This window comes from Microtus oregoni, unplaced genomic scaffold, assembly GCF_018167655.1.
Source record: "Microtus oregoni isolate MIOR12 unplaced genomic scaffold, Mior012 000004F_ref0000308, whole genome shotgun sequence".
Lineage (NCBI taxonomy): Eukaryota > Metazoa > Chordata > Mammalia > Rodentia > Cricetidae > Microtus > Microtus oregoni.
Genome location: NW_024543063.1, coordinates 56,663,314 through 56,688,267, shown reverse-complemented (window position 1 = coordinate 56,688,267; position 24,954 = coordinate 56,663,314). Strand labels below are relative to the sequence as shown.

The 24,954-nt window shown below is 49.8% G+C and overlaps 1 protein-coding gene across 1 annotated transcript; it reads left to right on the top strand.

Annotated features, from left to right (window-relative positions):
- Positions 1–4,845: 4,845 nt before the first annotated feature.
- Adgrg5 (adhesion G protein-coupled receptor G5) lies at positions 4,846–21,601 on the top strand. Its single transcript, XM_041650772.1, has 14 exons — positions 4,846–4,983; positions 13,758–13,798; positions 14,379–14,453; positions 14,523–14,598; positions 14,900–15,062; positions 15,259–15,273; positions 15,511–15,630; positions 16,075–16,191; positions 17,433–17,585; positions 18,150–18,271; positions 18,492–18,760; positions 19,393–19,510; positions 20,885–21,162; positions 21,411–21,601. The coding sequence occupies exons 3-14, from the start codon at positions 14,390–14,392 to the stop codon at positions 21,509–21,511; spliced, it is 1,596 nt and encodes a 531-aa protein (XP_041506706.1). The 5' UTR covers positions 4,846–4,983; positions 13,758–13,798; positions 14,379–14,389; the 3' UTR covers positions 21,512–21,601.
- Positions 21,602–24,954: the final 3,353 nt, after the last annotated feature.

Here is a 24,954-nt window from a genome sequence, read left to right as displayed (position 1 = left end):
GAGCGCCATGTGTGTATCTAGTGCTCTCAGAGGTCAGAAGATGGGGTCAGATCCCCTGAAATGAGTTACGGATAGTCGTGAGCCACCAGGAGGGTGCTGGGAACCAAACTGGGGCCCTCTGAAACAGCATCACGTGTTCTTAACCTCTGAGCCAGCTCCTCAGCATCTTCTGAGAGTTCAGTACTTGTTTTTGAAGGCAGTCACTTCCCCCATAGACCACTCATTCTGTGGTCTTCTGCTCCCTTTTCTGCTTCGCCTCCACCGACTTCGTGAAATCCCACAGATTTTGCAAGTTCTGTAGTTTCACTTGTCACTTGCTGTGTGGGTAGTGTGTGGCAGACGCTCAACAGCTGCTGTAATCTGCGGGAGACATGTTTGGGTGGGAATGCTTGTGTTTAGCGTCAACAGATTACCAGCCTGCGGGGGGGGGGGGGGGGGGGGGGCTGCCCTCTGCTTCCCGTCCAGGTGCAACTTGGGAGAGCCACACCTTGAAAACTCAGAGCAAAGATGTCTTTTAGAGTGGGGAAAATGAAAAGTCAGATTGGCTTTTGGCTCAGATAGGATCTCACAGCAGTGAGCTGTCCCTTTGAGACAGGATGTCCCAGCGGTGACTGCCCTGAATCAATCAAGAGCTCTTTCCCTAGTGTTTGGAGGTGGTAAATGGTGGGAGGCTGATGGTGTATTTCATCACAACTGAGCCCTCTCTCTTTGGAGAAGAAGTGCTGAATACAGCCCTGGGGTGTGTGTGTGTGTGTGTGTGTTTTGCATAGGGTGTGTGAGGGGAGCCACTCACTCATGAAAAGCTAGTATATGCTAGCCATAGGCTGGACAGCCCCCACCAGTTACCTAGCTGCACAGCTATCCTGTATACTGGGTGTCATGTCACGGTGAACCCAGTGAATATCAGAAACAATGGTTGGCTTAGGTTCACCCTGGAAATCACAGAGCCCATATCTCTCAGTTTGGTCACTGTCACCTCTCCAGGCATCTCTGGTGAAATACTAATCTGATTTTAGCCTCCCCCACCAGGGGGACAGGACATGGGGTTCTGTCTTTTAGACTCAAGATTCTGGAGACTGATAATGGCCTGTACTATCCCTTCTATACCCCTGCTGTTATCTTTGCCATTGACTTTTTTTTGAGTCATTTTACTTTTTAGAATGTAAGTATATTTTAAGGAAATGCTTCATATTATTAGAGTAAATAAAAGATCCGTGTATAAGTTGCTATAAATAGAAGAAAATCCATTAAAATGAATAGCATTCAAACAAAAGAATACTCTTAAAATTTAGCTAGAAAGCTGTGTGAGGTGGCATTTGTCCGGAACTAGCTCTTGTAGACCAGGCTGGCCTCGAACTGCCTCCCGAGTGCTGGGATTAAAGGCATGTGCCACCACCGGCCCGGCTGTGGCATATGCCTTTAATCCCAACACTCAGGAGGCAGAAGCAGACAAGTCTCTGAGTTCAAGACCAGCCCAGTCTACATAGTAAGTTTCAAGCCAGCCAAAGGTTACATAGTAAGACCCTATCTCAACAAAATGAAATAAATAAAATTTAGCTAGAAACATTCTCTTTGTCCAAAAAGATTGTTTGTTCACCCGTGTGCACTGGCGGTGTTAACAGCAGTCAGGAAGCAGCAGGAAACCCTGACCATCATAGGTGAATGGGTAGAAAAACTGTGCCTATACACAGTGAAGTATTATTAAACATCTTAAAAGGATAGTTTTTCCAAAGGTTATATAGCCCAGGCTGGCTTCGAACCTTTGATTTTACTGCCTATTCCCCCGAGGGCAGGAAACAGGCTCCTGTAGTTCACTTTGGCCTTAGTCTTGGTACACAGCTAATGATGACCTTGAATTCCTGGTCCTCCTGCCTTGGCCTCCCGAATGCTGGCATCACAGGCACATGCCATCAGCTCCATCTGGAAAGACATTTAGTATAACATGACTGACTCTCGAAAGTGGGCACTGTGGAGTCAGCCAGTCAGAGAAGGACACACCCACTGGGAGATCCTGGTTATAAGAGCCTTACAGCTGTTGCGCTTATAGAGACACATTAGAGTGTTTCAGCCGGGTGTGGTGTTGGCACACCTTTAATCCCAGCACTCGGGAGGCAGAGGCAGGTGAATCACTGTGAGTTCGAGGCCAGCCTGATCTACAGAGCGAGTTCCAGGATAGCTAAACTGTTACACAGAGATACCCTGTCTCAAATTAATTAATTAATTAATTAATTAAAAAAAAGAGCACTCGGGAGGCAGAGGCAGGCGGATCTCTGTGAGTTCGAGACCAGGCTGGTCTACAAGAGCTAGTTCCAGGACAGGCTCCAAAACCACAGAGAAACCCTGTCTCAAAAAAAAAAAAAAAAAAAAGAAAAAGAAAAAGAAAAAAAGAAAAGAAAAGAAAGAAAGAGTGATCGCCAGGCCTTTGGGTCTGGTGAAAGGGGCATTGTCTTTGGGAAAACCAAAAAGGCTTGGGGATAGACAATGGTGTTGGCTGCACAACAGTGTATTACTTCATGTTGCAGAACTCTATAGCTATAAATGGATAAAATAGCAAATTTTGTCATATATATATATGTATATGTTACCACAGTTAAACTTTTAAATTAAGATTTCTTTCTTTCTTTTTTTGAGAGACCAGTGCTCATTCACTCTGTGGCTGAGTCTGGCTTTGAACTGAAGGCCTCCTGTGGCGTCCTTCTGAATGCTGGAGTTACAGGTTTGTGCCCACCACCAAGCTCAGCTCAGGGATCTTGCTTTCTGTGTTTAATAAAAGACTGAAAAATATGGGGCGGGGGAGGGAATATATGTCTGGGTTAGAAAACCTAAAACCTAAACCCCAGCAGGCACAGAGGTAGTCCCAGCTACTCCAGAAGGCTGACTGGAGCCCAGAACTCCTGGGCTGTGGTGTGCTATGGAGATTGGATGTCCCCACCAAGCGCTGCCTCAATATGGCTACTGCCAGGTTGCTTTAGGAAGGGGAACTGACCCAAATCAGGAGGAACACAGCAGGTCAGAACGTCTGTGCTCATCAGAAAGAGGCTAAAGACATTTTGTCTCTGATTGGAGGCTTCTGATCACCACCTAGAGTGGGGGAGATTTGGAATGCAATGACTCAGTCATGGTGTTAACCACTGGTTCTCCTGTCCAGTCAGGCTCACGGTCCTTCACAGATCCCCCATGGGGGGAGGCCCTTGTCAAGGGATGGCGAAGACCTCGTGCCCCTCTGAGGAAGGCACCGATTTGTCTCTTCATGCTGCAGACTCCACAATGGTTTGGGGGGAGCAGGAGTGTCACAGCTGGTGCAGAGCAGACATGCCATGAATGTGGCTGGCATGGACAGAGCTGGGCAGGAGTAGGAATTGGCTGGAGGGCAGATCAAGAAGGCAATAGGGAGCCGTTCCTGGCGTCTGAACACTAGAGTGTCTGAAGGTGAGCTCTAACGTGTTGTATGCAGGGGTAACAAGCATCTCAAGCTGAGGCAAGAACAGTGAGGTAGGAAACAGAGGGACTATGGGGACCTGGGATCAGAGCTCTATCTATGCCTTCAGGGCAACTGCTCACTGGGGAGCTGGAAGGAGTTGGCCGTTCAGTTCTGTCTTGGAGGCAGCCAGAGAGACCGCTGATATGAAAGGCCAGTAGATGAATGTCTCGTTATAATGGACAAAAACCAAACCAAAACAAAAAGCTAAAGCAAGGGGACAAGGGAGCTAGGGGTGTGGTTCAGTATGCAGACACTTGCCCTGCGTGCACAAGGCCCTGAGGCTGAGGCCAAGCACCACAAAAGACAATAACAAGGAAAAAAAAACAACATCCAAAAAGGGTAAATGCTTATCTAAGTCACCCAGTGGGAGTGTGGCCAAGGAGTTGAGACACAGTTGTAGCAGGGTTCCTACAAAACCTTTGATGACATCTGAGGGGGGGGGTGCCCCTTTTTCTGTCTGAGCCCACTGCACCCACTGTGAGCTGTGCTGTGAGCTGGTTTGGGTGGCAGAGAGGAGGGACACTGTGCTGGAACCTCTCTGCTTTCTCCCTTTGGCTGGATCTCTATCCTCCCCTTCATCCCCAGAAGTAGAAGGGCATGTTGTTGGGTCATGTTTTCCCCGGGGATTTGGATAGACTGGGCAAGGGACAGCATCTCTACTCTCCATCCCTGAATCACTTCCTCATCTCTTTAGGGCTCTGTAGAGAGCGAGGCTGGTGTTATAGGGTAGGATTGTGAGAGTTCCGGCTAATGGAGAGGCTGGTCAGCTTTGCTTCCCCTGCTGCTCTGGCCATACTTTCTGAGCTCTGCCCTGGGCTACCTGGTGCTGGATCTTTATCCTCTCTAGGTGATCATCTCAGCACCTGTAACACTTGTCGGTCTTACTGTTGATATGTCCCCACCCCAAGATATTACTACCAGCACCTCCATCTTACAGAGGGGATATTGAAGCTCAGTCAGTTTAAAGACATTACCCCTACTCTCCTAGTCCATGGGAGGCTTGGAACTTGAACCCAGCATTTCCCAGCCTTAGATCTCTGGATCGATCTCACGGGTTGTCATGCAGTCATAGGCCATTTCCCCCTTTCTATAAATGGGGAAACTGAGACTCAGGGAGGAGCCATAGCTTGCTCAAGGTTGCAGAGCTGCCAGCCAGCATCTCGAACCCTCCAAGCTATCATGCTGCCCTTCCTGGCACATCTTTGGAGTTCCAGCCCACCCCTACCTCACTCCCCTCCCAGGAAGTACGGGAGGGGCCCCAGAGTGAGCTCAAGAAGACCTTGGTTTGGCCAACAGCTCAGAGGAAACAGAGGCTGCTACCACGAAAGGAGAAGTGAGGCGTGAGCATAGGGCGAAGTGAGACCAGAGAAGCGAGGGGACAAGGAGCTGAGGTGAATAGAGAAGCCACAGCTCTCTGCTCCCCCAACTTCCTTTTCTCCCTGCAGACACTGGAAGGCTGAATCAAGACAGCTGTGAGGAGCTGACTGCAGCAGCTGCCACAGGTTAGTCCCCTAGACCCCTCCACCCTCCCACCGGTTGGTTCCCATCCGCAGATCCCACGAGCCCCTTCCCAGGTGTACAGGCCTCAGGACATCTCAGGCGTCTTGAGCTAGGGATCTGCCTCCTTCTAATTCTAAAGAAACCCTTGCTTTCAGAAGTAGCTGCTGGAGTCAAGGCATGGCTGCTTTGGGGCCTAGCTTTCTGGGACCCCAGTTTCTCATCTCTAAAACCCTGTAACGTGAGTCTTAGGTGACAGAGTGTGGACCGTTAGATGCTCTGCTTCTGTGTCCGGCGAATGGGAACTGGTGAAGTTCTTGAGCAGCCTGGACACAGTGTCTCAGAGAAAGTCGACTCCAGGGTGTTTTGCTGTGGCTTTCCTTGTCCAGCTGTGGCACCGGCTCATAGTGACATCTCTGTGGGCTGTGGTTTGCTGACCCACACTGGCATATTTCTCACCCAGGCCAGAGGCAGCTAGAGGAAGCTAGAATCAGGGTCCCTTCCTGTGGTTGGCAGGGGTGTGAGGGAGCATGTATATAGGAACATTGTGCCGGGCGTGCCCTGGTGCTGCTGGTGGGGGGCGTGATCTGTGATCTGTTCTGGGGAGGAAACAGGGGCTCCCAAGCCTCAGGCACAGATGCCTGCCTTCGTAAGGCCTTTAGTTAGAGAACCAGACATAAGGCAGGGCCTGATTCCCACAAGTAAGGATTCTGGAAGGGGTTATTTGAGTTCTTCCGGGGAAGTAGGTCGCTTTGGCCACATTTTACACATGAGAAACTTGGAGGGTCATTGAGGCCAAGTTCTTTTTTTTTTTTTTTTGAGACATGATTTCTCTGTAGTTTTGGAGCCTGCCCTAGAACTAGCTCTTGTAGACTAGGCTGATCTCGAACTCACAAAGAGCTGCCTGCCTCTGCCTCCTGAGTGCTGGGATCAAAGGTGTTTGCCACCACCGCCTGGCTGAGCCCAAGTTCTTAACCCAGTGTCACACAGCCTGGGCACTGGATAGTGGAGCTGCTTATTAAATCCAGAGCTTTCTAAGATCTTTCCTTTGTTCACAGATATCTTAATCTCCCCGTTGACCTAAAATAAGTCTTGTCTACTTCCACTTGACTCTCCAGCCACCTTTGGGAAGCTGGTGCTGGCTTTAGAGCCCAGGTTTGGGTCCTAGCTTAGGTACCAGGCTGCCACTGAACCCCAAGCAAACCTTTTGCTTTCATGGCGTATGTTGTCTTGCAGTCTCTGAAAGTCAGGACATGGATTTCTGTTTCTTAGGGGGCTTCAAGTGATGAGTTACAGGGTTGGAAACCTGATGGCTGAGGGGACAGGGTGGTGGTGCATGGGGTCCTGCTCAGCAGGGCAAGGAAAGGTACCTGGAGGTTACAGTAAAGGTAGTGGTTTACCCTGGGAGTGAGGTAGAAACCACAACTTCTGTCTGTTTGGGAGGGAGGACTTCTGCTCTGGCCTTGATTTTTATACATGGAGTCAGGCTGCTCCTCTCTCTGTGTCTGCTTGGGAGTGGTATAGCTAAGGCCTGGATACCAAGCCTCAGGGCCCAGCCCCTCAAGGTCGAATACTTCTGCCCACTGGGTTTTGGTTTCTCCGCTAATAGTTCTGTCAGCTGAGGTCTTCTGCACTACCAGGTCCTGGCTGTCTCAATGGAAACAGCTCATGTTGTCCCTTCCAGAGCCTCCTCAGTCTTCCCAAAGCTTGCCCCGCATCCCTTCTCTTAGATCTCAAGAAGGTAAGTGAATCATGCCATCTAGCAACCTAGTTCAATTCCTTTCTTAAAACTGGCTGATATATTAATATAGTATTAGGGAAAACTGTGGGCTAGGAATGCAGCTCAGTTTGTAGAGTGCTTTGCCTAACATTTTACTAAGCCTAGATTTGATTCCCCGCACCACAAAAACCCAGGTTTAGGGGTGCATGCCGGTGATCTCAGAACTTGGGAAGTGGAGGCAGGAGGATACTAGGATGGTGACCAGCCTCAGCTAAAAAGTGAGTTTGAGGCTAGCTATACAGTGTGTGACCCTGCCTCAAAACCCAAACCAAAACAAATCAAAAGATTAAAAATGATGCTTCTACATCACAAAATAAAAGGCCATGTGATGTTAAAAAAATAAATATCAGACTAGAAACTATTTGTGTTTATGTAATAGACAGGGGCTGATTTTCCTGTTACAGAAACTTCTTATAAAGCGATAGGTACATTGTACCCCAGTGTGCAAATGGTGAACCTGCACATGTTGGGGTGACACACAGTGACAACTCTTTTTTGTTTCTGGCAGCACTGGGGATGGGACCCAGGGCCTGGTTGTGCTCAGCAAGTGCTCTACCACCGAACAACTCCCTAGTCTGGCTGCTTGTTTGTAAAGGCAAAAGACTAGAACCGGCCAGAGCGTTTAGAATCCCTGCCCCGTTAAATGTTAGTCACAGAGGGCTGTGAGCTAAATCCTGACTCATCCCTAAGATAGCATTAGCACATGCAGTTGGAGAGGTGGCTTCCCTGGATACAGCTGTAGCAGACTGTCCCAGATGTGTTTTCAAGAGAAAGAGCGGAAGGCAGACTAGTACGGCCCAGGCGCCACTTTGTATCTTTGATGGCAGAAGTCTCATCTGTCTACATTTGTTTAAAGAAACATCAGAAGTTAGCTTGAACAGACTCCAAGAAAGGGAGTCTCCCGCAGGCCACAGAGTAGCTGGGCTTGCAGAAAGGAGGACTGCTTTGTGTTTTACAGCTTTTTGTGGTTATTTCTTTACTTGCTGTTTATATTTGAAAGATGGAAATGTCTAAGCTGTCCAGATAACTGTGAACAGAGACGTGCAAGTGTAGCATATGGGTAAGTCTGAGGAGCACAGATGAGGGAGGCAGAGAAGTGATGTCGTTCCTACACAGATGTACACTTTCCGCTTTTACACATGTAAAAAAGGCAGCTTGCTTTTGCAAGGATGGAATTACATTGTTTTACAACCTTAAAATCTTTTTATATGTATGGATGTTTTGCCTGCATACATGACTGTACACTACTGCAAGCCTGGTGTCTAGGGAGGTCAGAAGAGGGTGCTGGATCCCTTGGGACCAGAGTTACAGGTGCTCGTGAGCTGCCATGTGTCCTCTGGAACAGCAGCCAGCGCTCTTAACTGCTTGAACTGTCTCTCCAGGCTCCGGTGTTTACAACCGTAAAGCATTATTTTTCTCCTTTAGTGCTGAAGATCCCCAGGGCTTTGTGTGTACTAGGAAAGTGCTCAGCCACGGAGTCACACCTTGGCCCCAGGGTGTGTCACTTTCAGAATCTCTTTCACTCAAAATGCTCTGTTGTGCATTTTTAACTTTCAAAAGAAATAATTTAATTCATTGTACTCTCTCAACACTGATCATCGAACCTAAGCCCCGTGGTTGCAAAGCAGTTACCACTGAGCTACTTTCTCTTTTTAACTGTTAATTTTGGGAGAAGTTTCAAATCCACAGGTGCTTGCAAAAAAAAAAAATTATGCAGAAAAATTCTGTGTGTTCATCACCCAGTTTTGTCCTATAGGGATACCTATAGTGTAATCTCTAGCTCAAGAAATTCACATTAGTGCGGTTCTCGGAGATCACCAGCTCAGTATGTGTTTGCTTGCACACCAGTACAGCTTGGGTGGGATCAAGTTCTATGCAGTTTATCAAATGTAAACTCCCGGAGCAGTCAACAAACACAGTGACAGCACAAACTGCTCCATCCTCATGTGGGTCCTCGCTTTCTGGGACCCTTTCTGTTCCCCCTTCCTAGACACACAGGAGCCCTCCCTTGCCTGTGGCAACCACTGATCTCATCTGTGTCTCTGTAATTATCATTTCAAGCATGTTCTGCTAGTCACATCACAAGTCTTAACATTTTGAGATTTTTTTTGTAATTCTCAGTTGAATTCCTTTGAGATATATCTAAGTATATAGTTTCTTGGGTTTTTTGTTTTGTTTTGTTTTGTTTTGTTTGTTTGTTTCATTTTGTTTTGTCTTTGACTGATACAGGACTCACTAGGTAGACCAGGCTGTCCCAGAACTCACAAAGATTCACCTACTTCCGCCTCAAGTGATGGGATTAATGGCATGTGCCACCATACCTGGCCAGTATATAGATTTTTAAAGAAATACATTTCTCTGAATTGCTGAGTTTTTGTGGTACGGCTGTGTTACAGTTGTACATCATGTGTATGAGTGGGATGCACACATGCTATTGAAATGTCCATGTCAAAGGACAATGCCATGGATTTTGTTCTCTCTAACCTTTACTTGGGTTGCAGGCACTGAATTCATGTCACCAGGCTTTTGTGGCAAGTGCCCTTACCCACTGAGCCATCTTGCTGGAGCCTATTATTTTTATGAAAGATTTTCATTTGTTTCTGTGTGTAAGAGTTTGCCTATGCATGCACACAGAGGCCAAAAATGATGGGGGGCATCCTGCATCCTCTTTAACTGTTCCTCTTAGGCAGAGCCTCTTGAACCTGACGTTTATGCCTCAGTTAGGCTGGAAACCAGCAAATCCCAGACATCTCCCTGCCTCTTTCCACTTGGCACTGGGGTACAGGTGCTTGTGGGGAACAGTGGCTTGTTACATGGGAGCTGGGAGCTGGATCCCAGGCCTCATGATTGTAGAGCAAACAGTCTTAACTGTGCAGCCATCTTTCCATCTGCAAGCTAACTCCTTCCTTCCTTTCTTCCTTCCTTCCTTCCTTCCTTCCTTCCTTCCATTCTTCCTTCCTCTCTCCTTTCCTCCTTCCTCCATCTTCCTTCCTTCCTTCTTTTCTTCCTTTCTTTCCCTTTCTCTCTTTTTCTTTTTGTAGTACTGAATATTGAATCCAAGGCCTCACATATGCTAGGCAAATGTTCCACCACTGAGCAATATTCTGCGGTTCTTTTTATTTTTGTAATCTTTAGAATTTTATTTATTTATTTATTTGGTTTTTCGAGACCGGATTTCTCTGTAGCTTTGGTTCCTGTCCTGGAACTAGCTCTTGTAGCCCAGGCTGGCCTCGAACTCACAGAGATCCACCTGCCTCTGCCTCCAGAATGCTGGGATTAAAGGCATGCACCACCACTACCCAGCTGGAATTTATTTTATTTATTGTCTTTGGGTTTCTGTTGCTGTGACAAATCCTCATGACCAAAAGCAACCTGAGGAGGAAAGGGTTTATTTCAGCTTATAGTTCACAGTCTATCATGAAGGGAAATTAGGGCAGGGTCTCAAGGCAGGAACCAGGAACTGAAACAGAGGCCATGGAGAAATGTTTCTTTCTGGCTTGTTTTTCATGGCTTGCTCAATCTGAGTTCGTTCTTTCTTTCTTTCTTTCTTTCTTTTTTTGGTTTTTCGAGACAGGGTTTCTCTGTAGCTTTGGTGCCTGTCCTGGAACTAGCTCTTGTAGATCAGGCTGGCCTCAAACTCCCAGAGATCCACCTGCATCTGCCTCCCAAGTGCTGGGATTAAAGGCGTGCACCATCACCACCCGGCTCTTTCTTTCTTTTTAAACTTAAAAAAATTAAGTGTATTGATGATTTGCTCACTTGTATATTTATTCAGCTTGTATGTGCCCGATGCTGAGGGAGGCCAGAAGAGGGTGTTAGATCCCCTCGAACTGAAATTACAGATGATTGTTAGCCACCATGTGGGTTCTGGGAATTGAACCCACCCAGGTCCTCTGGAAGAACACTGGTACTCTTAACTGCTGAGCTGTATCTCCAGCCCTTAATCTGCTTTCCTATAGCACCTAGGACCACCAACCCTGGGGTGGCACCACCCACAGGGAGCTGGAAACTCTCACATCCATCAGCAAAGGAAATGCCATGCAGGTCAGTCTGGCAGGATGATTTTCTCAGTTGAGGTTCCTTCTTCCCAAATGACTTTAGCCAGCACATTAATTAATTATGCACAAAAAGTGTGCATACATGTGGACATGTGCGTGGCTTTATTTTTTTAACATTTATTCATTGTGTGTGTGTGTGTGTGTGTGTGTGTGTATGTATGCACGCGAGAGCTCGCACTCATACTCCTCCACAGCATGTATGTGAGGTCAAGGCATAACCTTTGGGAGTGGGCTTTCTTCTTCCACCATGCACTCTACAGAAGGAATTCAGGCCTGCGCAAAATGCTGTGTAGTTGCTTTTTGTTTTGTTTTGCTTTGCTGTCAACTTGACGTAAGTTAGAAGCATTTTAGGAAGAGGAAATGCCTGTTGAAGAATTGTCTCCATCACACTGCCCTGTGGAGCACTGGCTTGACTAACGATGAGAGGGGAGGCCCAGTGTGGGTGGTGCCCCCGTCGGGCAGGTGGTCCTGGGTTCTATGAGAAAGCAGGCTGGGAAAGTCAGTAGGCATGTTCCTTGATGGCTTCTGTTCCAGCTCCTGCCCTGAATTCCCTTCATGGTGGAATGTGAGCTGTAAGCTGAAATGCCCCCAACCCAGATGCTTTTGGTCATGATGTTTATCACGCAGCCGGCGCTCTTACCCTCTGAGCATCTCACTGGCCCTATCTTTTAAAAAATTCTTTCCTTGGAGCTGGAGAGATGGCTCCAAGAAAAGCCTGCTCTTCCAAAGGTCCTGAGTTCAATTCCCAGCAACCACATGGTGGCTCACAACCATCTGTAATGAGGTCTGGTGCCCTCTTCTGTCCTTCAGTCACACAGACAGAACATTGTATACATAATAAATAAATAAATATTTAAAAAAATTCTTTCCTTAATAGCTTTGATTAATTCCTGGAGTAATTTAGTGAAAAGTAAGTCCCACTGATCAGGTTAGGCACATTCTAAACAGACGATCACAGAAATAGACTGTGTACACTGTGTATAATGGCGTGAAGGATTGATCGCTTTGCTTAGTTTGGCTAAACTGTTTTTCTTTCCGAATTTCCATCCTTTGGGGCTCATGTTTGCATTCTTCTGAATGAAGTCACAATGCAGATATACAGTTTGGGACGCATCAAGGTCTGATGCTACGATGTGTCGAAAGCAGGAAGCAGCACAGGTGGCCTCCAGTCATGGCTGTCTTCATCCTGTTTGCTTGGCAAAAGGACCAAGCAAAATTCTTCAGATTCATTCAAACACATGGAATTTTTGCCGTATTGTTTTATTCTTCATTCAAGATTTTTATGTCAGGGCTGGAGAGATGGTTAAGAGGTTAAGAACACTGACTATTCTTTCAGAGGTCCTGAGTTCAATTCCCAGAAACCACATGGGTAGCTCACAACTGTCTGTAATAAGATCTGGTGCCCTCTTCTGGTCTGCAAGGATACATGCAGGCAGAATACTGTATACATAAATAAATCTTTTTTTTTAATTGTTTTTATTGAGCTATATATTTTTCTCTGCTCCCCTTTCTTCCTCCCCCCTCCCCTTCTACTCTCTCCCATTTTACTCAGCAGATCTTATCTTTTTCTACATCCCATGTAGATTAGATCCATGTATGTCTCTGAGTGTCTTCTTTGTTGTCTGGGTTCTCTGGAATTGTGAATTGTAGGCTGGTTTTTCTTTGCTTTATGTCTAAATGTCACTTATGAGACAGTACATATGATGTTTGTCTTTCTGAGTCTGGATTACCTCACTCAATATGATGTTTTCTAGATCCATCCATTTGCCCACAAATTTCAAAATGTCATTATTTTTCCTCGCCGTGTAGTACTTCATTGTGTAAATGTACCACATCTTCTTTATCCTTCATAAGTAAATCTTTTAAGAAAAGATTTTTTATATCAAATAGATTCGTGGCTTAAATGAATAATGTTACCATATCACTAAAAAAGTGGTAAAGCCAGGCATGGTAACCATGCCTTTAATCCCAGCATTCCTGAGGCAGAGGCAGGGGGCTCTCTGTGAGTTCGAGGCCAGCCTGGTCTACACCATGAGTTCCAGGACAACCAGAGCTACATAGTGAGACCCTGTATCAAAAACAAAACAAATTTACTTTTACAGTTATTCATCTATCTATCTGTCTGTCTGTCTGTCTATCTATCTATCTATTATCTATCTATCTATCTATCTATCTATCTATCTATTCTCCCTCAATGAGGCAGGGGCTCTCAATCAAATCCAGAGCTAACCAATGTGGTTAATCTAGGCAGCATGCTCTGGGGATCCCCTGTCTTTTGAGGCTGAAATAACAGATGATCACTTTGCTCACCCAGTATTTACATGGGTTTTGGGGATCCAAACTCAATCCCCTTGTTTCTGTGGCAAGGGCTTACCCACTAGGCTTTTTCCTCCCTACCCACTGGCTAGCTCCCTGACTAAATCCTTGTGTTTAGCTTCATCTTCCATGCCCCTCTTCAGAGGCCCCTGATGCCTCCCGTTCTCAAGTGCTTCCAAGGCCATGAGCCTTGAACTAGCTGGTGTCTCCTTGCTCCCATAGATCTCCCATGAGCCCCTCCTCTGCCCATTGCCATAATAGATAAAATGGACAAATTGGTTTCCCAGGCAGCCACTTGCTCGGGGTCACTAGAAAGTTTCAGCTGTCATCCTCCTCCCCATTTTCTGTCTTGTAGCTTTGTGCTTATCTTTGTTTGTTTTTCCAGACAAGGGTTTCTCTGTGTAGCTCTGCTGTCCTGGAATTCTTTATAGACCAGGCTGGCCTTGAACTCAGAGATTTGCTGGCCTCTGCCTCCAAATACTGGGATTAAAGGTGTGCATCGTCGTGCCTTTTGCTTTGAGCTTATTTTATCTGTTTAGTCTCCTTTTGGAAGGGTTTTTGGGGTAGACATATTATTACTGTATTTAGGTAGAAGTTCATTCATCTATTCCCCTCTTTTCTTTAGGAGCTGGGGATTGAACCAGAGCCTTGGACTCACTCAGCAAGGTTCGTCAACATGGAGAGAAACTTGGGAAAGGATGTGGGAAGATCCCTATTGTACAGTTAGTGACAGGATGGGTCAGGGTTATGCCTTGCTTGCTTTTAGCAGTACCCCACCCCCACTCACTGAGGCTGGGGAACCCCCAGGGAGACTCTCAGGCTGAGTAGCTATACTCAGTGGGCCAAACTTCCTGGAGTCAGGGACACTTGGCTTTAGTGATCTTCAAGCAAAGACAGAGTCTTTGGCCTCAGCCTGGGTTTCCTTACCTGAATACAGGAGTTGGAGAAGCAGCGAAGAAGCTGACGATCCTGGGTTAGAGATGTAGTTTGGTTGGCAGAGTGCTTGCCTGGCTTATATGGGGCCTGTGTTTAATCCTCAGTACTGTTGGGTACTGTGATGAGCTATGCCATCTCTCTCAGCTACATAGCACGTTTGAGGCCAGCCTGGGCTACAGAAGATCCTATCTCAACAACAGCAACAACAACAAAGAAGAAAAAAGGAGAAGGAGGAGGAGGAAAAGGAGAAGAAGAAAGCTGGGGGTGGGGGGTGGGGTGGGAGTATTTACCGTGGTCTCCCCTCTCCAAGGCCAAGAGGATATGGATACACACGTGCCCCTTTTTGTCTGCCTGTGTCTTCTGGCTGCTCAAAGTATCCCAGCAGGTAGGTAATGACCTCCTGGGGGAGGAGTGCCCAGAAGCTGGCTCAAGGCCTGAGTCCTACTATCCACAGAAACAATATCAGAGCTACTGACCTTGATGAAGCACCTGGAGCGGCCCAGAGGCCGGACCATGCCTTCCAGAGTGGAGTGAGTCTTCCATACACACATACAGCTAGTGGTGACTGAGTACCCACTCGCTGTGGCCTGGAGTTTTAGCAAAGGCTCACCTCGGCCCTTCCAGACTTTATTGAGGCCCCTTGATGAAGTGTTACCAGTCAAATAGGTCCTTGCATTTCCTAGGTAGGGACTCTAAGACTTGGGCTGGGGACATGGGTTACACAGGGCAGGTTGCGGGCAAGGAGTAGAGATGGAATGTGGAAGGGCTGGGTGGGGGTGGAAGGCCCCACCCCCAGGCTGTCTCCAGCTTCTCCCCCCCACTACCGCCCAGTCCCAGGCATATCCAACGGCTGGAGCAGATGCTGCTCAACGCCAGCTTCTGTGGGCACAACCTGACGCTGCAGACAGACGCCATCCAGTCTCTGGTCTTCAAGCTGGGTTGCAGCTTTCCCGGCCTCTCCCTGTCCAGTGCCACCCTGCCAAATGTCCCCCAGGTCAGAGGCAGCCAGGGAAGTCCTGCAGGGGCTTACGGTCAAGATCTTCCCCCACGGCCTGGGTCCCCAGTCCGCTGTTCATACTCTGTCCTGATCTGCTGGGAGCTGCCTCTTCTGCTTTGCTGTCTGGATAGCAGAAAGAGGAGGTACCCCAGGACCCCCCAGTTCAGGCTCTTCATCCTGATTTTGCTTGGAGGCAGGTGGAGGGCCGGTCCCTAGGGCTGGTAGGACTCTGGTGTTCACGGGGCCAGATGCGTGGTTGGTGCCCGGGTGGTTCTGTTCTCAGGGAATGCAGATGGGTGGGGAGGTCTGGGAGGAGAGGGTGCTGTCGAAAAGTGGGGCTCAGGTGAGGTCTGGAAATGTTTAATGGGGTGGGAGCCCAAAGGTGTTGGGACTGCATCTGTGGTCTCTGATCAGTAGGCCTCAGTCCATCTGCTGCCGTCCACAGGCCTGGGCCCCACACGGCATGCAGTTTCCTGCTGAGCTGACCGAGGAAGCCTGTGTGGCCTCCCAGCCTGCCAGGCTCCGGCTCATCTGTGTCTACTTCTTCACGGCACAGCTCTTCCAGGTCAGCAGAAGGTGGCCAAGGACGCCTCTGTGTCACTGTGCAACTGTAGGCGGTCACTGCCACTCTGGGACCCGCTTTCCCTACCTGCTTTAGGGAGAGACAAAAGCTACTTAAGGAAAGAAGAATGGGTTTCGAGGGTGGCGTCCATCATGGTGGGCAGGAGTGCACAGGCCTAATGTATTCCAGAAGATCCCTCACTAGCCTGCCCAGAGGCTTGACTCAAGGCAATCTGAGGTCTTTTCAAATATAATCTATATTCGCCTTCCCAGGGAGGTGGGCTTGCAGTCTGAGACCCAAGACCTTAGTTCATCAATGTCTGTACTGAGACAGGAGACAGACGGAAGGGAAGAGGGACTGAGATGAGAATTTTGATCTCACACAGGATCTCTTCGATCCCCCCCCCCCCCCCCCCGCCACTTAACCCCTTTTCTATGGTCTTTCCAGGATGACAGTAACTCATCCCTGCTCAATAACTATGTCCTGGGGGCCAAGCTGGATAACAGGACTGTGGAAAACCTTCAGAATCCCGTCAACATCAGCTTCTGGCACAACCAAAGTCTGGTACTGTTGGGCCCAGCCCCTGAAGCTTTCCCGTCAGCCCTGGTTTGGCCAAACTGAAACTGTGGCACCATATGGGGAAACAACTTTAAATCTGTTCTTTGAAAATTTCTGTAAAGAAACGAGAAAGAATTTCGTCGTGATTTGCTTTCAGTGGCTAGAGCTAGAGAGTCAGCTTAAGCACTAAGCTTAATATACGTCTCTGTCAATATACGTCCCTGTCAATGGAATGCCCAGGGGAGTTCTGCCTTCAGCTATGGCTGGATCCAGGCATGGACATAAAACTGTTAGAGCTCAGTCTTCTCTAGTCTCAGCCATGTTTTTGGGCTTCATTCCTATGGTAAGATGGGATGGATGCTGAAGATACCGGGTTCACATCCGTTCTTCTAGGAAGGTTCTTCCCCACCAGTGCAAACCATGGCTCCCAAAGGTTTGACTGACTCGTGTGTCTGTGGCTGAACCAGGCGGTGTCCAGGATGAGATGTGTGGATTTGCTAGGTTGGGTCACATGGGGTGGGGGTAGTGCTGGTGCTGATGCTGGAACAGGAAAGTGTAGCCCGGAGGCACAAGTCCTCCTCCTCCTCTTCCTGCTGCTGCTGCTTCTGGGTCCCTGTCTGTCCTGTGAAGAACCAAAGTGCTATTTTCTGGCTCCGCCTGCCTCGATCTGGGCAGGAAGGCTGGCATTGCCAACTTCACAGCAACCTTCCCTTTCACCTTCAGAGATTTGCCGTTGTCTTTCCCTTTGGAATGAGTGTCCAGTTCCACTTCCATTCAATCCCTGCATCCCCAAGGCCTCCCTTCCCTCTGTCCCTCCTCTTCTGCTTTCCATAGTGTGTCTGTGTCACACCCCTTACGTCCATCATAGGGCTTGGCTGCCAATGAGTCTCCCATCATCATGGGTCTGGGAGGAGGTAGCAAACAATGGTTTGTAGAAGATCTGCCACAGGAAGAGCCAGCACTGCCCCCCCTCCCCGAATGCTGAATGGCCTTTTTTGCTTCTGCCAACCTTGGGACTTGGATATGTATAGTCCATTTCACAGATGAATAAACTGAGGTTCAGAGAGGCTTGCCCATTTGTCCAGGACACTGAGAACTCACCGTGAAGGTAGGGCTGGTATCTAGGATTGTTAAAGCCCAGCCAGCACCCACAAAATGTTGACAGGGTGTAGTTGAATCTCTCTTGGGCCCCAGGACCCCAGCTCCTCATCCTGCACCCCTAGACTGATTCCCGCATCTCATTTCAGGAAGGGTACACTGTGACCTGTGTTTTCTGGAAGGAGGGAGCTAGCCAGCACAGCTGGGGGGCCTGGAGCCCCGAGGGCTGCTATACAGAGCAGCCTTCACCCTCTCAGGTCCTCTGTCGTTGCAACCACCTCACCTACTTCGCAGTTCTCATGGTATGCCGCCATTTGCCACGAGTGAGGGGGACGGGAGCTGCAGGAGCCCCTGGTGGGTGGGTACAGGTCAGCCCAGCCCTCCCAGGCTTGAGTCAAACAAGTCAGCCTAGGGACCCGCTTTCCTTTAAAGGTTTGTAAGCTTCAGGCACGATTTGATCCAGGGGCTAAATCATACCAAGACAGGATTCAATCTCTGTCCCTCAATTCTGCACTCTGTCCTGGCTTGGCCCTCAGCTATGATGCCCTAGGGGATAATACAGCTGCCAGCGCCTTCAGGCTCATGCCTTGCTGGCTTATAGACCAACGGACTCAAGAGCCTCCCTTACCCAGTCTTGATCCAGGCTTGGTGGGTGCCCAGCTGTGTGTATGGACTGGGATATGTGTGCTTTCGGGAGGTGGTGGGTGACAAAAGCCACAGTGCAGGCTATGGCTTCATTCAAGGAAGGGCTGGGCTGGGCTGTGGGGAAGGGACTTGGAACTGAGGTCTGGGAGACTTCTCTGGCGGAGCCCAGAGAGAGCTGGGCATTTCCATGCTTCAGGCCTTCAGCCCCCTTTGCCCTATAGCAGCTCTCTGGAGATCCAGTGCCCGCTGAGCTACGGGTGCCTCTTGAGTACATCTCCTTGGTGGGTTGCAGCATCTCTGTCGTGGCCGCGCTGCTCACCATACTACTGTACGCCCACTCCAGGTAATCCTCGCCCGCTCAGCGCACCTACTTCCGCTGCGCGTCTTCCTTCGTGTCCCAGCTTCCTGGGGTAGGCGGGGCTACTCAGAGGGCAGGGCCACAGGACATAAGCCAACTTAACAGCGTGGCAGCTATTGGGTCGCTCCCCATTAGCTTCAGTTTACCCATCATTGTGCATCTGTGAGCCAGGCCCTGCCGCCGACAGGGCATGTTCCACCCACAGGAAGCAAAGTGACTCTGTCACACGCATCCACATGAACCTGCATGGCTCTGTTCTGCTCCTGAACGTCACCTTCCTTCTGAGCTCCCAGATGGCCCTGCCTACAGTGCCCTGGTCAGTGTGCACGGTGCTGGCCGCCACCCTCCACTATGCGCTGCTCAGCTGCCTTACCTGGATGGCCATCGAAGGCTTCAACCTCTACCTTCTCCTGGGGCGTGTCTACAATGTCTACATCCACCGATACTTGCTCAAGCTCTGCGTGCTAGGCTGGGGTAAGGGACATCTATCTACTTGCCTCTGAATCTTCCAGAGCACAGGGTGCTAACCCCAAGTCCCCCAGCAGCACCATTGCCCCTGTGTGTCCTCACCTCTGGGTCTGCTTCTGTTTCCAACACTGTTAATTCTACTCTTGTGACTTCACTTCCACTCTGCACTGCCGTCACCCCCAGTCTCCTGTCCCCACCATCACCCCCACCATGTCCCTGCCCACACCTGCCTTTACCTCCATTTCCAGCACCCCATCTCCTTCATCCTCATCACCTTCCTCACCTTCACTGCACCCCACCACCCTCCCCTTACTCTTCTTTACTGTAGCAGTACTATCACGGACATCTCCATGACCTCGATAACCTCTAGTTATGATCTCTATTTCCTCTCAAGTTCCCCGGCCACCCCCACCTCCTGTTAGCTCCCTGCCACCTCCCAGGTGACCGCCACCACTGCTGCCACTCAGCCCTGGAACCTCACTGATACCATCTTGGAGATGAGGGTCTTCTAAGACCGCTAAGCTGGCTCCGGGGCTGCAGCTCAGCATAGTGGCATGACCCCACCACCACCCAGTCAGCAGGCCCAAGGACTAGAGCCAGCTTGTTTTGGGGCTTCCTGTCTCTGTCTCGTCCTCCAGGCTTTCCAGCTCTCTTGGTGCTGTTGCTTCTGGTGATCAAGAGCTCAGTGTATGGACCTCATGTGATCTCTTTCTCCAAAAGCCAGGAAAATGGCACAAGCTTCCAGAATGTATCCATGTGAGTGCCTGGTGAGGTAGAGGGGCTGTGTGGGCCTGGGATCTCTAAGGTGACGTAATGGCTAAGGGGCAAAGAGCCATGATTTAGACGCAGGGGGATTCCAGTGGGAGGGTCTTCCTGCCTCAGTTAACATATGATAATGTCCAAAGTCCTGCCTTCCAGGTGGGTCTACGTTCTGTTGATAATTAATACTAATCCACACAGTGTCTGTCTGTCTATCATCTATCTATCTATCTATCTATCTATCTATCTATCTATCTACCTATCATCTATTTTTCTATCTACCTTCATCTGTCTGCATCTCTAAACTGAAATGACTCTCCAAACGCAGCCTGGTCATATAGCAGGGATGCTGGAGTAGTGAACAGTGGTAGAACCTCGTGCTAGAATATTCTGTAGCAGCAAAAGCGAAGGATGCATAATGCTGCTTACCCACGTGCATGACTCTTGCAAATGATGTTCAAGGACACTGTGACTCAGTGTCACAGTGATAATGTTCAAAGTCCTGCCTTCCAGGTGGACTTCTCAGGGCCCCAGGAGGGGATATGGTTTTTGGAGACAGGGTTTCTCTGTGGCTTTGGAGCCTGTCCTGGAACTAGCTCTGTAGACCAGGCTGGTCTCGAACTCACAGAGATCCACCTGCCTCTGCCTCCCGAGTGCTGGGATTAAAGGCGTGCGACACCACCGCCCGGCCTGAGCAGAAGTCTTAACTGTAGGATGGAGATGGTTAGGTGCCTGCTTCTGGTCTGTCGTGAGGATTGCCTGGGATCACCTGTGCTGACCATGGGCATGCTCTGACCAAAGCAAAGATTAGCACCTCTTTTGAAGTGTCCTAGGCCCAGGTCAGGGCCCAGCAGGCACCCCCAGGCTCGGTGTCCTCTGTGGGATTTTCCTACTGCTCTTCTGCTCCCCAGCTCTTTCATGCTAGAGCATCTACCCAGCAAAACGTGGGTACTTCTTAGCTTCACGTACTGCTTAGCTTAGGTGGGGAAGCGTCTAGGGAGGTGCGTCCCATTACACAGAGATGGTGGCAAGATGGCGGCGGTGGTGGGTGGAGTGGAAGAGGAAGCTTCTAGAATGAGAGCCCAGACCTGCGATCTACAAGGCATTGATCAGGTTGGCATGGAGGAGGTGAGGCAGCAAGATGAGGGAAGGGGACTCAGGAAGTGGATGGAGGTGTCGGATGATCCCGTCATGGTGGCTGATGGGAAGCTGGGCCCAGGGTTTTGGCATATGAACTATCAGGCAAGTTACAATCCCTGGAACAGCAAGACCAGGCAGGCAGAGGTAGAGTCAGCCCCAAGGCTCAGGTGCACTTAGCGTCCTGCAGGTCTTGGGGTCCTGCTAATCCTGAACTTTCCCCCTGTCCTGCAGGTGCTGGGTGCGCAGTCCCGTGGTACACAGGGTCCTGGTTATGGGCTATGGTGGCCTTACATCTCTGTTTAACCTGCTGGTGCTGGCCTGGGCTCTGAGGATTTTGTGCAGGTTACGGGCATCGGATAAGGCGCTGAGCTCCTGGGCCTACCGGGACACCGGCATGGTGCTGGGCCTCACGGTGCTCCTGGGCACCACCTGGGCCCTGGCCTTCTTCTCCTTTGGTGTCTTCCTGCTGCCGCAGATCTTCCTTTTCACCATCTTCAACTCACTCTATGGTAGGGCTGCAGGAGCTCACAGGGTGGCAGGCACTGGGAGGGGGCTAGTCACTGAGAGTCTCTAGATCAAGGGGTGGATGATGGCTGAGCCCACAGCTCCATTTAAGCTGATCTGGGGACTTATCTGCCCAGAGGAGAGGGTTGCTTTTGAACTGCACGAAGGTGACCTCTGGGTTTGTCCCTTTATCCCCCAATGACAGGAGATTGTTGGTTCTGGTGCCGTTCTCACTGACCAGCCTGTCTTGCAGGTTTCTTCCTCTTCCTGTGGTTCTGTTCACAAAGGCGTCACTCAGACGCTGAAACCAAGGCAGAGATGGAGGCAATCAGCTCCTCCCAGATGACACATTAACCCAGCTCCCGGCCTGCAGCCTCAGCCTCTCCTGCTTCCAGCAGCCCACAGCCTTGGCTCATCGTGGGATGGTGGTGGGCAGGTTGTGGAACACCAGAGTCCACTGTACCCTCAAGGGATCCCTTTCACCTCCCAAAATTACCTAGGGCAGAAGGCAGCGTGTCCTGGTCCTTCATGCCTGGGTGCAACTCCATTGGCCAGGCTATGGTCTGCGAGCCGGGAGGTTACGCCAGACTGGATCACACCTTGCACCCTGCTCAGCACTTCCAGAAACAGCACTGTGACCTGTTTCTGGGGCCATTCTTCCTTTTGCCAGTCCCAAGTGATGATGACTGCAAGTTTCTATCTTTCCAAAGGTCAAGAAATCCAGCCCTTCCCTCTCCTTAACCCACACAGGGTTTGTAGAACAGCAGCCAAGACCAGGCTTCTGTGTATTTCCCTGAAGCAGAGCCCGCTGGGCTTGAGGGATCTAGCTGCTAGCCCACTGTGTAGGACTGGATTCTCCTGGTGGGCATGAGGATGTGTGTTCAAAATCTACAAACTGCCTGGCGGTGGTGGCGCATGCCTTTAATCCCAGCACTCGGGAGGCAGAGGCAGGCGGATCTCTGTGAGTTCTAGGCCAGCCTGGTCTACAAGAGCTAGTTCCAGGACAGGCTCCAAAGCTACAGAGAAACCCTGTCTTGAAAAACTAAAAAAAAAAAAAAAAAAATCTACAAACTCTGCCCACAATGGGAGAGCATCTGAGCTGCCAGTCAGACAGTGCTTTCCCCAGGATGGACAGTAGGGGGCGCTGTTGGCTTATGTGCCAAGGCATTGGCTCCAAAATTGCCCCTGGAAATGCAGCGGTTACCTACTGGTCTGAGGACCCATCGACCAGTAGGAGAGTCTGGGACCTACAACACCATTGGCTTTCACACATCCATTGTCTCTTTCTCTGTGCAGTCCAACAAGGTCATGTTTGGGGGTTTGGGCCCAGGTGTTTCTGGCACCTGAACAGCTGCTTGGGGTAGACACCAGACATACCATGTTCTTGAACCACAGAAAGGGAATCAGAACTGGATGCTATCCTCCTGGACATTTCTGGGTAATCATGTCTCCATCATCCAGGAGGTCCTCTGGGTGTTTCTGGGTAATCATGTCTCCATCATCCAGGAGGTCCTCTGTGTGTTTCTGTGTAATCATGTACTTAGCCCTCCACTGGCTGGGCAGTGTACAGACTCTGGGCCAGGCTGCCTGGGATCAGATGCCAGGTCTGTGGCTGTGGGCAAGTTGTTCAGCCTCTTTGTACCTTAGTTTCCCCCACTACAGCAGGGACAACAGTAGTAACTGTTTGGAAGAGTCAGTAAAAGAAAATCCACTTAAGTCTTACTACATGAGGCCTCAATAAGTGGTCACTGCTATTACTAGATTTATATTATCATTTTTATTCTAATTATTTCTCTCTGTGTGTGGTGTCTGTGCACCCACGTAGACAGGTGCAACATCCTTGCACATATGTCCTGGAACCAGAGAAGGATATTGGGTGCCCTGTTCTCTGACTCTCTGCCTTATTCCCTTGAGACAGGGTTTCTCAGTGATCACGGAGCCAGGCTGACTGCCAGCAACCCCAGCAATCCTCTACTTTCACCCAACACCCCCGCCCCCCCCACCAGCATTGGGGTTCCAGGCTCATGTGACATACTTGACTTTTTACATAGGCGATGGGATCTGAACTCAGGATCTCATGCGTGTGCACAAATGCTCCTATGTCCTAAACCATCTCTTCAAAGCCCCTGTTATTGTTAACAGCTTCAACTGAGGGAAGCTGTTTAGGTCCCAGGCCTGGCGCTGTTGGACCCACAGCTCCTCCTTAGGCATATCCTTCCATCTTGTGGCTTCCTTCTCCACTTTTCTTGAAGAAGGACCTTGCTCACCCCCTCTGGCCCCTATTGTACCAATGACGTTCTCTACACTCTACGACTCCAGGCTGGCCATGTCTCCACCCAAGTTTCTGAGTCCTCCACTGGTTCATTTATCACATCTTTCATGAAACCTCCCCATTTGCACCACAGGGAAGTCCTCTTTTCCACTTTGGCTCCAGGCTGGATCCTCCACCAGACCCCCCATGGTTAGTCCAGCATGGAGATCCTTGGGTTTGGTCTCCACGTTCATGAGGAATCTGTGGACAACTGGATGGGTGGGAGAGGTGACCCAGGTGAAACGGGGGCCTTGATTGAGCCAAGAACCTGGCCTCTCAGAACCAGTAAACCCAGAGCCAGAAGGAGGACATGGTCGCAATGTCAGCCCTAGCCTGTGGCTCTGCACCCCACTAAGGTCCAGGCTCTGGGGTAGCACTTCATGGAACTATGCCAGTGGTGGTGGGAAGTTGGGTCAGCCAGAGGAGTTATGGGCCACCAGGTCTGCTCTAGCCGTCCTTAGTGTTCCCAGCAGACGCAGCCTAGGTGGTGGACCAACTTCTGGGCTTCAGATGGGCAGGAAGGCAGGAGGGTCTGGGATGGAGTTTGGGGATGCTACTCAGAGAAAGACTCTGAGGAAGGGCTGACAGTGGGCATGGGCTCAGGAAGGCCCGGGGCTATTGGGCACCGTTATTTCATCAGGCATGAGCATGGGTGAACGGTGGCTGCTGAAGAGAGAATTCCAGATAATGCAAAGGAATTTTACTTTTGAAGACACGCTCACACTAAGAAGTTAACTCGTCTATCTGAAATTCAAATTCCGCCTCATGTCCCATATATCTATTTTTATTTTTGCTAAATCCAACCTTAATTAAAAAGTATTGGCTCAGGAGTCTGGGCTGTGGGCTCTTCATCTTTCCGATCACCCTAACCAACACCAACTGAGCAGCCCCTCTGCCCATCAAATGAGCCCACTCAGCCCATTCAGTGTGTCCTTCCACCAGCAGAACCCCTAAGGGGTCCCACTGCCTCATCAGCCCTGGCTCAGAACCAGCGCCCCTCTGAACGGAGCCTCCTTCAAGCCTCTTTGCCTCCCCAGAAGCCAGAGGGAACCTCCCACCCTGCAGCCTCAGCATGTTCTCTCCACAGCTGGAAGCACTCCACACTCTCCTCCTACTCACTCCCAAACTACCAGTGGACTTCGGGAGCACAGGGAGGTCTGACCTGCCATCTCTCTCCAGCCCAGCATCCCTTCCTCAATCTTGTCACACCAAACAACTTTAATTTTCCCAGAGAGCATCCTTCTCATCTTCGAAGCTGGCCTTTTTCTGGAATATTCTCCCCGATGGCTTTTGCTTGTAGAATGATGGCTCCACATCTTTAGCATCTCAATTTGGTCCACCCCCAGCCCCCTCCAGCCCGGGCAGAGAGGCCCCTGACCTCCAGTCTGGATGGAGCTTTCTTTCCACACTCCCTTCCCCACAGCAGAAGTCTTTTCTCCTGTCTTGCAGCTAACTGTCCCCGTCTGGCTCAGCTGCCAGACGGAGA

Excerpts from the sequence above, each read along its gene's own strand:
- Adgrg5 (XM_041650772.1), top strand. The coding sequence starts at position 14,390 with ATGGATACACACGTGCCCCTTTTTGTCTGCCTGTGTCTTCTGGCTGCT. Across the intron at positions 18,272-18,491 it reads CTACTGTACGCCCACTCCAG|GAAGCAAAGTGACTCTGTCA; the intron begins GTAATCCTCGCC and ends TTCCACCCACAG. Across the intron at positions 18,761-19,392 it reads GCTCTGCGTGCTAGGCTGGG|GCTTTCCAGCTCTCTTGGTG; the intron begins GTAAGGGACATC and ends CTCGTCCTCCAG.